We start from the raw sequence: 17,663 nt of genomic DNA, 5'->3' as shown, positions 1-17,663 counted from the left end.
GCTCACTGCAACCTCTGCCTCCCAGGTTCAAGCAATTCTCCTGCCTCAGCCTCCTGAGTAGCTGGGATTACAGGCACGCGCCACCATGCCCTGCTAATTTTTTGTATTTTTAGTAGAAACGGGGTTTCACCATGTTGGTCAGGCTGGTCACAAACTCCCAACCTTGTGATCCACCCCACCTCGGTCTCCCAAAGTGCTGGGATTACAGGTGTGAGGCACTGTGCGTGGCCCAAATTATTCTTTAATATAAGTTAATAGGCAAAGGCTGATAAGCAAAGAAGTTCATAAATGACAAGTTGTTCCCCAAACAAAAAGGAGAAATGATTATCACCTGCACCTTTTATAAATCCAAAGTGATTGAGTATTAATTCAGTAGTATAAGTGGTCCTCAACTCTGAATTGACTGTGGGAGGTTTGGTTTTGTTATTCAGAAAGCTAGTTCTTTACTTGCTAGCCAGGCGCGATGACTCACGCCTGTAATCCTAGCACTTTGAGAGGCTGAGGCAGGTGGATCACTTGAGGTTACGAGTTCAGGACCAACCCAGCCAACATGGAGAAAGCTTATCTCTACTAAAAATACAAAAATTAAAAAAGAAAAAAAAAGCAAGCATCATGTGTCATTCCTTACATGCTAATTGTGTAAAAGTGCTATACGTTCCTTTATGGAATATGGCTTTTATATAGTTGATTTTTGTGGGTTATTTTTGCCTTTTCATTAAAAAAAAAGCATTGCTTTACCTCAGAGCTTGTACTTTTAAGTTCTTAACCATATAGTTTATGATATCTATATTCGTCTTTAAAACACTTTTCATAGAGTTCTTTGACATCTAATCAAGACTGATTGTTTTTAGGTCTGCTGTATAGCCGCGGTATTAGGGTTTCTTTCCATTGTACTCCCAGGATAATAACACTCTTTCTTTCTTTATTTTTATTATTTTATTTTATTTTTATTTTTATTTTTTATTTTGAAACGGAGTTTCGCTCTTATTACTCAGGCTGGAGTGCAATGGCGCGATCTCGGCTCACCGCAACCTCTACCTCCTGTGTTCAGGCAATTCTTCTGCCTCAGCGTCCTGAGTAGCTGGGATTACAGGCGCGTACCACCATGCCCGGCTAATTTTTTTATTTTTAGTAGAGATGGGGTTTCACCAGGTTGGCCGGGCTGGTCTTGAACTTCTGACCTCAGGTGGCTCCACCCACCCCAGCCTCCCAAAGTGCTGGAATTACATGGGTGAGCCGCCGTGTCTGATACCACTCTTAATTACATACTGTGTCTGTGTTCTTTTTAAATCATGTGTTTTTACTTTTGGAACAAATTTCCCAGAAATTATTTTATTCCTGGAAAAACTTTTTAAGAAAAGACATAATGGTACATTTCCTATCTTCTACTGTGGAGAGTGCCTTTGGTTTCATTCACACTTTAATTTTGTTCTCATTCTTCATTGGCATTTAGTGCGTCCTTTCCATCTGAAAGTTGAAGTCTTTAACTCAGGGCAGTTTTTATCCTATACATCTCTAGGCATCCTATACACATTTCAAGAAAGAAGAAGTGGGAAGAGCAGAGACACTAAGGGGCATGCCAGCTATGCTTCTTCCCTTGAAAAAATCTTTGGGAGGCCTAGGTGGGTGGATCACGAGGTCAGAAGTTCGAGACCAGCCTGACCAACATGGTGAAACCCCATCTCTACTAAGAATACAAAAAAAATTAGCCAGGTGTGGTGTTGCACACCTGTAATCCCAGCTATTGAGGAGGCTGAGGCAGGAGAATTGCTTCAACCTGGGAGGCAGAGGTGGCAGTGAGCCGAGATCATGCCACTGCACTCCAGCCTGAGCAATAGAGTGAGACTGAAGGAAGGAAGGAGGGAAGGAGGGAAGGAAGATAGGAGGGAAAGGGGAAGGAGAGGGGTGAGGGAAGGAAGGGAGGAAGGAGAAAAGAAAGAGAAAGGAAAGGAAGGGAGGGAAGGGAAGGGGGAAGGGAGAAGGAGGGAGGGAAGAAGGAAGAGAGAAAGAGAGGAAGAAAAGGAAGGAAGAAAGAAAAAAAGAAAAAAGGAAAGAAAGAAAGAGAAAGAATTTTTTCTGGAAACCTTACCCAGCTTCACTTACCTGTCATTGGCCAGAGCTAGATGCTACCTCACCTGCAGGGAGAGTCTTGAGAATGTATACCTACATATTGCCTTCTTTATCAGAACAAGATTCTGTTCTTAATGAAGATGGGGAGAAAGAATAATGGGTACATAACTGGCAATTCTGTCACAGGAATATCTGTTAGGTTTCTTGGATCTTTCCTTCATTTTTCTTCACTTTCTGTCACATACTTTTTTTGTCTGTTTTGTTCCAGGAAATTTTGATTTCCCTTTCTACATCTATAATTTTGTCATCAGGCATGTCCACTATTTAGCTTATCTTTAACACCTAAACTTTATTTAGCAGGTTATCTTGTTTTCTAATTTCTTCTTTTTCATAGAATTTAAAAAATACTTTTATATTGGTAAAATATAACAATTTACTATTTTAACCATTTATAGATGTACAGTTTAGTGGCATTAAGTATGTACATATTGTATTCTTAACCATCACTACCATCCAGTTCCCAAACTGAAACTTATCTTCCCAGACTGAAACTCTGTACCCATTAAACAATGACTGCCATTTCCTTCTCTACCATCCCCCAGCAACCACCATTCTACTTTCTCTCTGTGTGAATTTCAGCACTCTAGGTACCTCATATAAATGGAATCATATAATATTTGTCCTTTTGGGTCTGGCTTATTTTACTTAACACAGTGTCCTCAAGGTTTCATCCATGTTGTAACATGCATGAGAATTTCCTTTTTAAGGTTAAATAATATTCCATTGTATGTAAATACTGTAATTTGTTTATTCACGCATCCATCAGTGGACACTTGGGTTGCTTTAACCTTTTTGCTATTGTGAATAATGCTGCGTGGTATACAAATATCTGTCCAGGTCTCTGCTTTCATTTCTGTTGGATATATGCCTAGAAGAATTGCTGGATCATATGTTAATCCTATTTTAATTTTTTTGAGCACTCACTTTATTGTTTTCCATAGCAGTGCCACCATTTTACATTTTTACCAGGAATGTACAAATGTTACAATTTCCCTACATCCTCATCAACACTTATTTTCTGGTTTTGTTTTGCTTTGCTTTTTATAATAATCTAATGAGTATGAAGTGGTATCTTGCTGTGGTTTTGATTTGCATTTTCTTATTGATGTGATATTGAACATCTTTGCATGTGCTTGCATATCTTTGGAGAAGTAGCTATTTTAAGTCCTTTGCCCATTTTTAGATTGAGGATTTTCTTGTTATTGTTGTTGACTTAGAAGTTCTTTATCTATTCTGGATATTAATCTCTTATCTGTTAATTTGCATATATTTTCTCTCATTCCATGTATTGCCTTTTCATTCTATTGATAGTCTTTTGATGCACAGAAATTTTTTAATTTTGATGAAGTCCATTTTACCTTTTTTTTCTTTTATCGTTTTTGCTTTCAATTTTGGTGTCACATCCAAGAAATTATTGCCAAAATGCAATGTCATGAAGCTTTACCATGATGTTTAAAACAGTTTTATGATTTTAGTGATTGTATTTAGATATTTGATCCATTTTGAGTTAATTTTTGTGTATGGAGGAAGATAAGGGTCCAGCTTCATTTTTTGGGTAATTCGAATTATGCTACATTGTGTAAATACTCAGTTTTCCTATTACAACTTGTGGAAGATACCTTACTTTACCTTGAATTGTCTCAGAGTCATTGAAAAAACTTTGACTGTGTGTATATGTTTATTTATGAGCTTTATTTTTATTCCTTTGGGGTGTATATTTGTCTTTATGTCAGTACCATAATCTTGATTATTATAACTTTGAAGTTTTGAAATCGAGAAGTGTGGGACCTCTAATTTCGAATTTTTTCAAGATTGTTTTGGCTATTTGGAAATCCTTGGGATTCATGTGAATTTTAGGATGGGTTTTTCTATTTCTGCAAAAATAATCTTATTTTTAATGATAATCTCCTTTCAGATCTCTCAAGGTATGCATTAGAATGTTTTTGTTTGTTTGTTGAACTACCTTTGTTCTTCCTGTTTTATTTTGATTCTTCTCTCTGCCTTTTATTTTCTTCTTCTAGCTAGTAATGCTTAATTGGCTGTTGGTGTCATATCTACAAATGAAGAACTTGGTTTATCTGTGTTTAATGGATAAGTTTAATGAATATCCTACACTGTTTTAAAGGTCTATTTTGACAACAGTTCTCTTCAGTGTATAATTGGGAGGAGTTTAGTGGCAGGAGGTGAGCAGGCAGGACACTGGTGAATGCCCCTATTGCCAAAATAAAACAGGCTTCATTTTGGGGTGGAATGTGAAATCTCTTACAGTATTTCATTCCTGTGAGGAGCTGCCTTTTCCCTATATTATAGAGGTTTGAAGTTCTCTTGAACATTGCTGCATTCCTGAGAGCTTTTCTCTACTTTTTGTCCTGCCCTGGGATTATCCTTGAGAATCCTCCTTTGGGAGGACCAGCCCTCCCTTCTGTAGCAGCCATCGCTTATTCCTATCATTGTAGTTTATTTTATTCTTCTTTCTTATCAGAACCATCAGCTTGCCAGTTTGCTGAAATTCTGTAATTTTGGGGTCATTAATAGTACGCTTTTCTTGTTTCCAGCACCACAGATATATTTTCCTTTTTCCCCTTTCTCTTTTCCCGTATTTCTTCTCATTTCAATGGGATTTTGAGAAGGTGGTGAGGTAAATGTGTGTACTATCCAATTTTATTTATTCAACAGCCTGTGTTAGTAATGTTCTAGGTTCTACAAATAACGTAGGAAAAGGATTCCCAACTTTCATAAAGCTTACATTTTGAGAGAGAAGACGTATTGAGCATATAAGTAAATCAATAACGGATTATAACTGTAGTAGATTACAGGAAGTAACGGGCTGGGAGACTCAGAGCAAGTGACCTATAAATGGATATCCAAAGGGAAAAAAAACCTTGTTTCATGAAGAGCTTTGGGAAGAAAGCTCTAGGCAGAAGAATTAGCAGATACATAGACTCAGCGGAAGAAGGAGCTTGTTTTATTAAAAATAAAAGGCACGTCTGGAGTGTAGTGAATGAAGTAGTGAGCAGTATGAAACTGGAAAGAGGCAAATGCCAGATTTGTTGGGGACTTGTGGTCTTTGGTAAGGAACTTTGACTTTAAATATGGAGAAAGCTTATGAAAGGCTTTAGAAGGAAGCTAGGCAGTTTGAATTTTTTTTTTTTAAACATAATATTGGCTGGTATGTAGAGAATAGGTTTGACTGGGATATTGCCCGTGGTGGTGGAGAAGAGTGAAGACATCATGGGTATATTTTACAAGGAGTGCCTGTGGACCTTTGCAATGGTACAGGAAGCAAGATGAGTCACAAATGACTATAAATTATTTGACTTGTACACCCAGGTGATGCTGTTTACTAATATGATGAAAGGAGGAGGAGTATCAGATTTGGGAGAGGGAAAATCAATAGTTATTTTTTGATACAATTTGAAATGCCTTTGAGACATTCAAGTGAAGTTGTCAGATAGGCAGTCTAGAGTTTAGGGAAGAAATCGGAGCAGAAGGTGAAAACTTTGGAGCCATCATAACAATAGTATTTAATTCTGTAGGTTTATGAGATGATCTAGGCAAAGTGTAAGTAAGAGAAGAGGGCTCTGGACAGAATCCTGGGGCTTTGATATTAGGTTGGGAAAGCACCTGGGGAAGGGTGCAAAGCAAAGACCATGAGGAGTTGCTGGTGACATAAGGAAACTGTGGGAGCCTGAGAATCAAGCGAAATAATTTCAAGGAAAGTGGTAATCATCTTTGTTGAATTTTTGAGAGTTGGTGTAAGATGATAAGTGAGGTGTCTATTAAGATTTGAACCGGTTTTTGTTGTTTTTGACAATGAATTTCATTGGGAAAGGAACTGTACTGGAATAGATTAGATGAGTGAGTGGAAGATGAGAAACTGAAGGCAGAAAGTCCAGGCACCTCTTTTGAGAAGTTTGACTGTGAAGAAGTTTGCAGAGATGAGTGGGTAGCCAGGGGAACAAACCTAAATTCAGTGTTAGACTTTAATAGGCATACTATATAAAGCTTTACCTATCACTATTTCTCTTGACCTTTATTTTTTTTTAGAAATTCTAAGCATATGCCAGAGTAGACAATGACCAACCCTGCGTCATCCACAATCATGTCTGCCTCTTCCCTTGCATCATTTTGAAGCAAATCCCATATAATTTCTGTTATAAATATTTCATTATGTTTCTAAAAGATGAACATTAAAAAATATAAGCACACTGCCATTATAACATAAAAAATTAACAATAATTCTTTAATACCAAATATCCAACTTGTGTTCACATTTTCAGTTTTCTCATAAATTATCTTAAAGTTTTAAAAACAGATTTTAAATAAAGTCCACCAATTGCATATAGGTGCTATCTCATTTATTTGTTTATCTCTACTATTTTTTTGAGACAGAGTCTTGCTCTGTTACCAGGCCAGAGTGCAGTGGTGCCATCTGAGCTCACTGCAGCCCCCTCCTCCCGGGTTCAAGCAATTCTCATGCCTTGGCCTCCTGGGTAGTTGGGACTACCCACACATACCACCACCCCTGGCTAATTTGTGTATTTTTAGTAGAGATGGGTTTTATCTTATTGGCTGGGCTGGTCTTGAACTCCTGACCTCAGGTGATCCACCTGCCTCAGCCTCCCAAGATGCTGGATTACAGGTGTGAGCCACCATGCTGGGTTAGTTATTTATGGCATGGTGTCACTCTGTCACCCAGGCTGAGACAGGGTTTTCCTATGTTACCCAAGCTGGTCTCAAACTCCTGGCCTCAAGCCGTCCCCTGTCTCATCCTCTGAAAAGCCTAAAGTGCTTTTGGATTATAGGCATAAGCTACTGAGCCTGGCTAGATAATATCTTTTTTTAACCCTCTTATTATCTATTATTTTATCTTTTTTTCCTTGCAAGCTAGATGTTGAAGGAATGGCATCACCTGTCCATTGGTATGTGTTGTTTGTATCCCATGGTGTTGGTTAACGTATTCCTTAAATAACTTCTCTTTTCTCTAATAGTTATAAGTTAGATCTAAGGGCTGGAGAGATTGGATTTTTTTTTTTTTTTACAAGACTGTTTAGTAGGTAGTGATGTGTACCTCTATCTGGAGGTACACATAAAGTTTGCTTCTCTTTTTTTTTTTTTTTTGAGACAGAATCCCGCTCTGTCACCCAGGCTGGAGTTTAGTGGTTCTATCTCAGCTCACTGCAACCTCGGCCTCCCAGGTTCTAGTGATTCTCCTGCCTCAGCCTGCCAAGTACCTGGAATTAGACATGTGCCACCACACCCAGCTAATTTTGTATTGTTAGTAGAGACAGGGTCTTGCTTTTGGCCAGGCTGGCGTGGAACTCCTGACCTCAGGTGATCTGCCTGCCTCGGCTTCCCAAAGTGCTGGGATTACAGATGTGAGCCACTGTGCTTGGCCTGCTTCTCTCTTTTTTAGTGATGTTAGTACCTGCTGATGTTTAGTGCTTATAACCTTTAGTTTATTGCAGGTAAAAAGTGGTGATATTCTGATTCTGTCATTCCTTCTTCATTTATTACTGTTAGTATGAGAAACTTCTCTTCATCTGTGTTTTGGTTACCCAGTGAGTAGCACAGTTTAAATAGAAAAAGCAGAAGAAATGCTTAGTTCTTTCCCTTTATTTAAGTTTTCAAAGTAATGAGTTGGTTCTTCAGTCTCTTCATATGATGGCCAAGTAGTTTGTTTTGTTTTTTTTGAGACAGAGTCTCGCTCTGTCACCTAGGCTGGAGTGTAATGGCATGATCTCAGCTCACTGCAACCTCTCCCTCCCAGGTTCAAGCAATTCTGCCTCAGCCTCCTGAGTAGCTAGAATTACAGGCATGTGCCGCTACACCCGGCTAATTTTTTTTTTGTATTTTTAGTAGAGACGGGGTTTCACCATGTTGGTCAGGCTGGTCTCAAACTCCTGACCTCTTGATCCACCTGCCTCCGCCTCTCAAAGTGCTGGGATTACAGGCGTGAGCCACTGGGCCCGGCTATAGTTTTTGTTTTTAATGTTAATGTACTCATATACTTGATATATTTCAATCTATTATAGTTATTATTTTTATTGATGCTCAAATTGTTCTGTAATAGCTGGAGCCTCTTCAGGTTAGCCTGAGTCTTAACAAGACTCTGGTTGTCTTTGATAGCTTTCTTGCAATCTGGGATAATTAAATGTTCTTGTATTATCTGGTATATGTCTAATTTGAAACTTCAAATTAATTCTCCAAGATATGATATTTGGAGATAATATTACTATTTTACTTTTACTTTTTTTTACAGCAGCCTATTAAGTATACTTAATTTATAGTTTTTCAAATTGTTCCCTTTAGTTCTTGGGATATGAATTTTTCTGTTTCTTTTGCCCTTTTACCACTGTGATTTTAGGCATTTGGGGCATTCTCTTTCTTGCTTTTGAGTGCAGGTATGTGTTAAAGCAAGGTATCATATTTTTTTGTTGTTTTGTTTTTTCTTTAAGGTTATTGTTTGTCTTATCCAACAGTCTGATTTGTTTAAATTGGGAGGAGTGGCTTCTTGCATTAATTAAATCACGATATTTAATAAAGTCTCCTTACTGCTATTCCGTTTATGGAAAAACATGCTTTTATATCAGAAATTACCTTATCGGTGGCTAAAGTGAAAACTACTCACTTGCCTAGTGGTTTCATATTTGTTATGGATGCTTTCTGTTTGATTTTTATTGTAACCTTAATACATTAGCTCTAAGATCAGCTTTGCTTGTGCATATTTCACATATTTTAATCTTTAATTCAGGTAGAGGGCAAAAAGGTATGGAATTTTTTTTCCTTTCTTAATATTTTACTACTTTTAGCTTGGAAACAGGAAGAAAAAGGCAGAAAAGCTTGCTATGGAATTGTGTGAACTTGTAGAGGCTGAAATTTAAACTGCCAAATGATGAAACTTGTTTTCTCTTCCAAGATTCCTCCTACTTCATGTGTTATTGTGATCTGAATTCTGTTGAATTTCTTTTTTTCTGATGTGGGTGTGGGGGAGACATATATGTTATGGTTGTAGTTCTATGAAATATGCCAGGAAGCATACTCTAGTGCAATTTAGAAAGGAAAAGGAAGACAATGAGAACTTGGGCAAACAGTTCTTGCTAAGCCCTAAAATATATCACTTTTATTCATCCATACAGAAAACAAGCATGAGGCCAAGAGGAGGCGAACAGAGAGAGTTAGGAGAGAGAAGATAAATTCTACAGTAAATAAAGATTTAGAAAACAGAAAGAGGTCTCGAAGTAACAGCCATTCAGATCATATCAGACGAGGAAGAGGAAGACCTAAAAGTGCATCTGCCAAAAAACATGAGGAGGAAAGAGGTATGAATAAATCAAGCAGTTTTTTTTTTCCAAGTATTAAATTGATCTGGGATATTAATTAGGTAGTAGTGAAGAAAGTGGAGGCATTGAGCTCCTGGACTTAAAATCACAACTCGTATTTTAGTTTGAAAGCATTTCCTCTATGGTAGATGCTTATTTTTTTTAATCACAGGAATTCAATTCTTATTGGAAACCTAAAGGCTTAGTTAAGTAAAATTTACCTTGCTATAAACTGATGATAATGGAGTTCAAAGATAATTTGTATATGACACCCTGGAGAAGCCTGTTAATATGATTGTACCTTTTTTTTTTTGAGACAGGGTCTCACTCTGTTGCCCAGGCTGGAATGCAGTGGCAAAGTCATGACTCACTGCAGTCTCAACCTCCCGGGATCAGATAATTCTCCCACCTCAGCCTCCTGAGTAGCTGGGACTACAGGTGTGCACCATCATGCCTAGCTAATTTTTGGGGGTTTCTCCCCCAAAGAATTAATATGGAGGTTTTGCCATGTTGCCCAGGCTCGTCTTGAACTTCTGGGCTCAAGCGATCTGCCCTCCTTGGCCTCCCAAAGTGCTGGGACCTCTGTTTTTTTCTTTTTATTTTTTTAAGACAAGTCTGAGTTCTTTTAAGACTTATTTCAAACTGTTAAGCTGTGAATTTTAAAATTTTACTTTTGAAAGTGTTCTTGTGGCGTTTTTAATTGCTCATTGGGAGATTGTGCTTCCTACTCTGAGGCAGCTTTTGCGTAGTTAGATACATTCTTCTTGGTCCAGAGTATATTTCTATTTCTCCTTACAGGTCTTCTCCTTTCTTCTGATAAATATCTACCAATAACTTGTTTTCAGATATTAACTAAAACTTCAGCTTCTCTTTTTTTTTTTATTTACACATCTTTTTAAAAACTTAAGGAGAATTTCAACGTATGCAAGATTAGAGAATAGTATAATGAACCTTTATATGTCCACAAATATCTTTTTAATATTGAAACTTTCAAGCCGGTAGTTAACTAAAAAAAGAGATAGTTGCTCTTTATTGTTTTTTAAAAACCTCTGTCAAAATGATGTCATATTCATTGAAATGCATTTATAATTTCTTAGACTATTTGTGAGTTATGCTTTGCTTTTTTAGATATTCTGTCTTAGGTACTCAAGTGCTTTTTGTGTAAATGTAAATTTTACTTATTTTAGACAATGAGAACATTCTACCAGTTCACTATTTCTCTCGGCTTTATGCGCTTTTATTTGAGTAAAGTTACTATTGCTAGAAAACAGCTTCACCAGTATAGCCATTCCTAGCTTTTATCAAAGTTAAAGGTATCTTAGTATTGTATGGCTAAAGGAGTAAGGTTTCTATTATACTTGACTGTATTCTAGGTAGGCTATACTAAGGTAATCCCCTTATTCCTTCGGTAATTTTACTGCTTTTCTCTTTCCTTCTTTTATGCTCTTCCAGAGGATTTGAGTTATTCAATTTGAATGTTTCTTTAACAATAGGGTGATCAGAAAACCTATGCCAAGCACTATTTTAGAAGGGAAACTAGGTAAAGAAAAGTCAACAGAGAAAAAGGAAAAGAGAGAAATACTGCTTGGCTCATAAAACAACATTCTTTTCAGTTGAAGTAGAGGAAATACAGCTGAAAGAAGAGAAGAATGCTTCTGGTGGTGGGTGAGAGAAGATGAGAAAGCAGATAATGACAGTCTTTAGCTGGGGAAATGAAGTCTGTATACTTGTGGTAGAATTGTATATGGAAGATTTTAGTTTTTATTTCATGATTACTCGAAAAAAGAAGCATTTATTTGGCTGTAAATATTTTTTAGGTATTTTCTATTTATTACATAAAAATGTTAAGAAAGTTATTTCTAGAGTAATATATGCTTTTAATTTATTTGTTTTTGATACAAATTGCAGGAAATTGCTTAAAGCAGTTTTTGTAGCACAAACTGGAATTTTTTTTTTTTTTTTTTTGAGACTGAGTCTTGCCTGATCGCCCAGGCTGGAGTGTAGTGGCTCGATCTCGGCTCACTGTAACTTCTGCTTTCCGGATTCAAGTGATTCTTCTGCCTCAGTCTGCCAAGTAGCTGGGGTTACAGGCATGTGCCACCACACCCGGTGAATTTTTTGTATCTTTAGAAGAGACGAGTTTTCGCCATTTTGGCCAGGCTGGTGTTGAACTCCTGACCTTGTGATCCACCCGCCTCGGCCTCCCAAAGTGCTGGGGTTACGGGCATGAGCCATTGCGCCCAGCCACAAACTGGTTATTTAAGTAGACTGCGAAGTCATTACACTTTTTCTGTAAAGAGCCAGATAGTAAATGTTTTAGGCTTTGTGGGCCATACTATCTCTGTCACAACTACTCAGCTCTGCCATTGTAGCTGAAAAGCAGCCATAAAACATACATAAATGGATGGGCATGGCTGTGTTTCAGTAATACTTTATAAAACAGGTGGTGGGCCACATTTGGTACCTGTACTATAGTTTGCCAGTCTCTTTCTTTCTTTTTCTTTCCTTGCTTGATTTTTTTTTCTTCTGAGATTGGGTCTCACTCTGTCACCCAGGCTAGAGTGTAGTGCTGTGATCATGGCTTACTGCAGCCTCAAACTCTTGGGCTCAAGCGATCCTCCTGCCTCAGCCTTCCGAGTAGCTGAGAATAGAAGTACACGCCACCATGCCAGGCTTTTTTACCTTTAGAGTAAGTGAGGTCTCACTATGTTGCCCAGGCTGGTCTCAAACTCCTGGGCTCAAGGGATCCTTTTAGCTTGGCCTTCCAAAGTGCTAGAATTGCAGGCATGCATGAGCCACTGCACTTGGCCTAATTTGCCAATCTTTGATGTAAACCATTGCATTCTAAGTATAAAATGGACAAGAACTATTAGATTGGTGCAAAAGTAATTCCTGTTTTAGTTTTGTACCAACCTAATGTGAACTTTGGAAATCTCTGTGTTTTAGAATAGATTTCTTAGATATGCTTCTTAGTGCTAAATAGCTATTTAGCACTAAATTGATTCCTTGATTTTCGGGCATTTTATTGATTCCTTGCTCTTAGGGCATTTGAAAAATTTGGAGCAAGCTTTAACATATGAATTAAGGAAAATCTGACAATGGTTCTGAAAAAACAAACTAAAAATGGGCTTTTCTGTCTAGTCAGATGAGAGGTCAAGAGGGGGGAAAAACTGACTTTTCTATAAGAAGTATAAGAAGGAAGAATGGAAAAGGAAAGCTTGTTAGACATTATCATAATATATCTTGATTAAATCATAAAAACAAATTATTGAAAAACAATTTTGGGTTACTCTAAGCCTTCATTTTATATATAAGGGTATGATTATTCTGGATATTATAATATAGAATATATTTATTTTTGACTGATTAAAATATGTTAGGCAATTCTGAACATCATATTAATGAACTTAAGAATGAACGTAGACTTTAAGCTGAAGATGGTGGATTGAAAAAACACATCTAGCTCCAAACTCCTTTGGGGAAATCTAAGAAAGAAACTCATTTTTATTACACAATTACCTAAAAGTCAGGAATTTGTGTATCAGTCATGTCTGGAAGTAGAAGTGAAATTGAGGCTAAAAATGAGAAGATTATTTGCAAGTATTTTTATGGATAGCTCATTAAGACTGTTTTACCCTCTTTTTTTTTTTTTTTGAGACGGAGTTTCGCTCTTGTTACCCAGGCTGGAGTGCAATGGCGCGATCTCGGCTCACCGCAACCTCCGCCTCCTGGGTTCAGGCAATTCTCCTGCCTCAGCCTCCTGAGTAGCTGGGATTACAGGCACGCACTACCATGCCCAGCTAATTTTTTGTATTTTTAGTAGAGACGGGGTTTCACCATGTTGACCAGGATGGTCTCGATCTCTTGACCTCGTGATCCACCCGCCTCGGCCTCCCAAAGTGCTGGGATTACAGGCTTGAGCCACCGCGCCCGGCTTGTTTTACCCTCTTACAACCCAAGTTTATCCTTTGAAAAAAGATAAATAGCATAGTCTTTGGTCTCGGAAACACCAGGTGTCTGTTGATGGCCTGGATAAGATCAGGAATCCTAGGTTAAAATTGGGCATAGTAAATATGGAGTTCTTGAGTTAGGCTTATTAGTATCCAGGATTAAAAAAAAAATTGACCATATCTTCTCTAGAGAATCCGAAGGACCCAAAAGAAAAGGCCCCAAATAAAGATACTTTCATTATCATAGAGAAATGGCCTAATTGGATCATCCTAATCTGATGATCAGAGTCAAGCTCCACATATGTGTAATCAGCTTTTTTGGTCACTGCTAAATACGAGCATATTGCCAAAAATTACCCAGATATCTAGAAGAAAGCATCTATTATGGTATGAAAGGCTAAGACCAAATCAACAGGAGAGAGAAAATAACTTGGAAAAAACAAGTTTTTGAAGGGAAAAGAAAAAATATAAACTATTATTAATATCTTTAGCCAAAGAAGTAATTGTAATTGTAAAACAAGAGCAAGATGATATTTAAAAGGAAATTGCAGAAGTCAAGCCACTTAGAAACTGAAGTTTAAAATATTCCCCCCAAAACCCAAAACATACATGATACACAGAAATGAACAACTTTAATAAAAGGCTTAAAGATAAAATTGAAGAAAGGTTCCAGAAAGTATAGCAATTGAAAGGATACGGAAAAAACAGAATGGAAATGGTAAGAAATTTAGAGGACCAGTGTGAGGTCAGACGTCTATAAATAATTGAAGTTTCAGGAGAAGGAAGTCATTAATGACTTTAACAGTGACAATTATTTATTCAAGAAGATTTTCCCAGCCTGAGGGACATTGAGTTTCTTCGTTAAAAGGACCTACAAATTTCCAGTCTAATGGATGGTTAAAAAGAGAAATTAATTATACCAGAGCTTGTGATCCTATCTCTTGGGTTAAAGAAAATTCTTCAGGTTTTCAGAAAAAAGAAAAGCAAAATGATATTGGAACTAATACAATGGAATATTGCCCAGCAAAGAACAAACTACTGATATATGAATAGCACCAATTAATTTGAAAAACGTATTGAGCAAAATAAGCTAGACACAAAAGAGTACATACTATATGATGCCATTTATATGAAGTTTAGGAACAGACAGAATGATTCTATGGTAACAGAAATCAGAACAGTGGTTGCTTGTAGGTATTGGGAGGGATTGGCTGGAAAGAAGCATGAGGAATTTCTGGAGGACATTTGCTGGATCTCGATTGTGACATGGGTTACATGTTTGTATACGTCTGTCAGAACTCATCCAGTTGAACACATAAAGGATCTATATATTTCACTGTATGTAAATTTATCATTGATTTAAAAAATAACTATAAAAGAGGTACTGGGTTTTCTCAACAGCGGCACCAGTAGTCAGAAGACAATTTACTGCCTTCACAGTTCTAAGTGGAAACCTGCGAGTCTATACTCAATCAAACCATGAATTAATGTGAAGGTAGACTAAAGATATTTTTAACATTCAGGGTCTCATAAAATTTGCTACCAGTACTCCCCTTCTCAGGAGGCCCCTACATGTTACCTGCTACCAAAATGAAGAAGTAAACCAAGAAAGGATCTTTGGATTCAAGACAAAGGTGGGTCTACCTGACTCTAAAGATGAGGCGACTCTCCAGCATGATGCTGATGAAAGAGTTCAAGATGATAATTGTGCAGTAGGTCTAGAGAGCAACCATTTCATACTGGACCAGGTTGGAAGACTTAAAGAGATTTCTTTGAGAAGATAAAAATGATAAAATACCTGATATATATAAATATCCTGAAAAAAGATTTATACAACTAGGGAAGACTTTGGGTTGAGTCAGAAATGAAAACTAAGCAAGTAGAAAAAGAATCACTTTAGGGAAAACAATGTGAAGGAAAAGTAAAATCACTTACCATAGTTATAATAATGTAAATATTGAAAATTGATGTTCCTGAAGTTGTGATTTAACTATTGTGAGAAGATGAGGGGATGGGCAGAATGTTGATTGGGGCAAGAGATGCAAAACAGTGTAACCCTTATTTTCCATTGTGGAATCAGTAATGCCTAAAACCCTGAAGTAGCATCTTGTACAAATGTTACTTAGAGATTTGTTCTTGTAAAAACAAAAAGGAACAAGTTAAAAAAAAATTGTCACTTTTTTGGGAGGCCGAGGCAAGGGGTGCTTTTGGAGAATGGGAAATGTACATGGGGCAAAGGACTTCTGTTTTTTGTAGCAAGTTTTATAAAAATGATTTGACTGTGAATTATATGCATTTGATTTCTATCAGAATGTCAGAACAAAATAAAAATAAAATCAGTGACTCCTGAAAAAGTAATTTGGAAGAATATATACCAACATGTTAATTGTGATTTTTGCTGACTCATGAGATTACAAGTGATTTTCTTTTTTCTTTTTTTTTTTTTTTTTCCAAATTTTCTGTGAACTTGGATGACGTTTGTAATTGAGAGGGGAAATATATAAATGTTAGTTATTCATTTCCTGTATAAGAAGATGAAGGTGAAGAAGTTAATATATTCATAAAGCCACCATTGATGTTCAGAAGGGGAACATCTCTCAGGGTGAATTTCATCTAGCAGAGAAAATTCATTTTGATTGAGACAGTGAGGAGATAGAAATAAATGAGATTCTTAGAGAAATGATGCAGCTGTTAGAGTGCCTGTGTATATAAATATACGTTGTCTTCATTTAATCTTCATTTCAGTAACTCCTTTGTATAATTTTAAAAACTTTTTAGTTTAGTAGCATAGTAACATTTAATGTACATTGTAGTATTGTATATAATGTCATTTAAAGAATACTTGAAAGCTTTAAGAAATTTAAGTTTACTGCATCTACTGTTTTTATATTAAACTTTCCCTTTTTCTTTTAACAGAGAAACAGGAAAAGGAAATTGACATCTATGCTAACCTGTCTGATGAAAAGGCTTTCGTGTTTTCAGTCGCCTTGGCAGAAATAAATAGAAAAATTATCAATCAAAGACTTATTCTCTGATACTTGTCTGCAAAATCTGCTGAAACTTCCATCAGGATTACATCAGCACAGTTATGGACTCTCAGGAGCATTCTGACTGCATCAATAAGGGCCATTGATTGTTTCTTTCTCTCCTGTTGTTTAGCCTGTGCCACACTTTGGGGAGCAAAACTGTGTAGGCTTGGACTGTTCTGGGATTTCCTTGTTTACCAAGGAGTATTGTCAGTGTTTTGTGTTTGGGATATAAGTAAGTGTATTTGCCAAAAAAAAAGTGCTGGATGGATGTTAAAGGATAAAAAGTGATGGGGTATGGGTTAGGTATGAAAACTAGGGTAGTAAGATGCTTGTTTTCAGGTTTGCCAGAGATGCAATATTTTAAATACTGTCAGAAAGAGTGATTTTTAAAACTATATATTTCAGATTTTCAGCGCTAACAGATTGCATATATACAGTTCATTTACTTTTAGTAAATTGGCAATATTTTATTGAATGGGGAATTAAGAATATAAACTGTAAATTTTGTCTTAAATTGATTTTTTTTTCTTGCCCTTTATTTTTATTACTTAATGTATGAGTTATATTTTAGGAGATACTTTCTAGACAGTTTGAAGTTTGGGTGCTATATGAAGAAAAACCTTAAATGATATACTCAGATATAAACACCTTGTTTTCTTGAATATAATTTATTTATTAGTTAAAAAAGAAAACTTCTGCTCTCAAGACCGTGCCTGTTAACCTAAACATGAAATATATTTATTACATGCAAAATATTTCTTAAGCGGTAATGTTTTATCTGAATGGATATTCATTTATACATCCTGATAATTATTTAAATTGTTACTTTACTTTCACTCTAGAAGAAAAAATAAAAATCAATATTGAAACTAAGTAAATTAAATAGTGTGATAAAAGTTTTCTGTTCTAGTGAAGTTTGTGAAATATATTTAAATTCTTAATTTTTCTAGTGTTAAATCATAATCATTTATAGTTTATACTAAATGCTTTTGCATTTTGGCATATCAATTTAATGATGAACATATTCAAACTTGGGAATAATTCCCCTTATTTTCAGTCCCTTTTTCCCTCAATCTGTTTGGAAATCCTTTTAAAGCCTTCTTAGGGAAGATAGTTGCCAGTTAGATTTAGCCCCCTTTTAAGAGAAAATTCCTTTCAATTTCGACAGTATTGACAATATTGTCAATTTCATCCTTCATCCTGCATCAACACTTTTTTCCTACTTTAAATGG

General features: G+C 36.4%; 1 protein-coding gene and 1 long non-coding RNA gene across 4 annotated transcripts in view; one reads left to right on the top strand and one right to left on the bottom strand.

Annotated features, from left to right (window-relative positions):
* CUNH16orf87 (chromosome unknown C16orf87 homolog) overlaps positions 1-16,687 on the top strand; it is a 31,176-nt gene extending 14,489 nt beyond the window's left edge. Inside the window, exons 3-5 of one of the 3 annotated variants that reach the window (XM_032255621.1) lie at positions 9,270-9,452; positions 14,926-15,036; positions 16,319-16,406. In XM_032255621.1, the coding sequence (XP_032111512.1) occupies positions 9,270-9,452; positions 14,926-14,996 (254 nt within the window). In that variant the 3' untranslated portion in view covers positions 14,997-15,036; positions 16,319-16,406. Of the gene's footprint in view, positions 1-9,269; positions 9,453-14,925; positions 15,037-16,318 lie in introns of all 3 variants that reach the window. The other 2 variants (XM_032255620.1, XM_032255622.1) reach the window with 2 other exon arrangements.
* On the bottom strand, positions 1,282-14,260 carry LOC116534886. Its single transcript, XR_004261931.1, has 3 exons — positions 14,250-14,260; positions 2,680-2,683; positions 1,282-1,505 (listed from the first exon to the last, which is right to left on the bottom strand). It is a non-coding gene; the product is annotated as an uncharacterized LOC116534886 (long non-coding RNA).
* Positions 16,688-17,663: the final 976 nt, after the last annotated feature.

Source organism: Sapajus apella, unplaced genomic scaffold, assembly GCF_009761245.1.
Source record: "Sapajus apella isolate SASKATOON/1434 unplaced genomic scaffold, GSC_monkey_1.0 scaffold90, whole genome shotgun sequence".
Classification (NCBI taxonomy): Eukaryota; Metazoa; Chordata; class Mammalia; order Primates; family Cebidae; genus Sapajus; species Sapajus apella.
The sequence above is the reverse complement of the archived record's forward strand: the minus strand, read 5'-3'. Positions and strand labels throughout refer to the sequence as shown.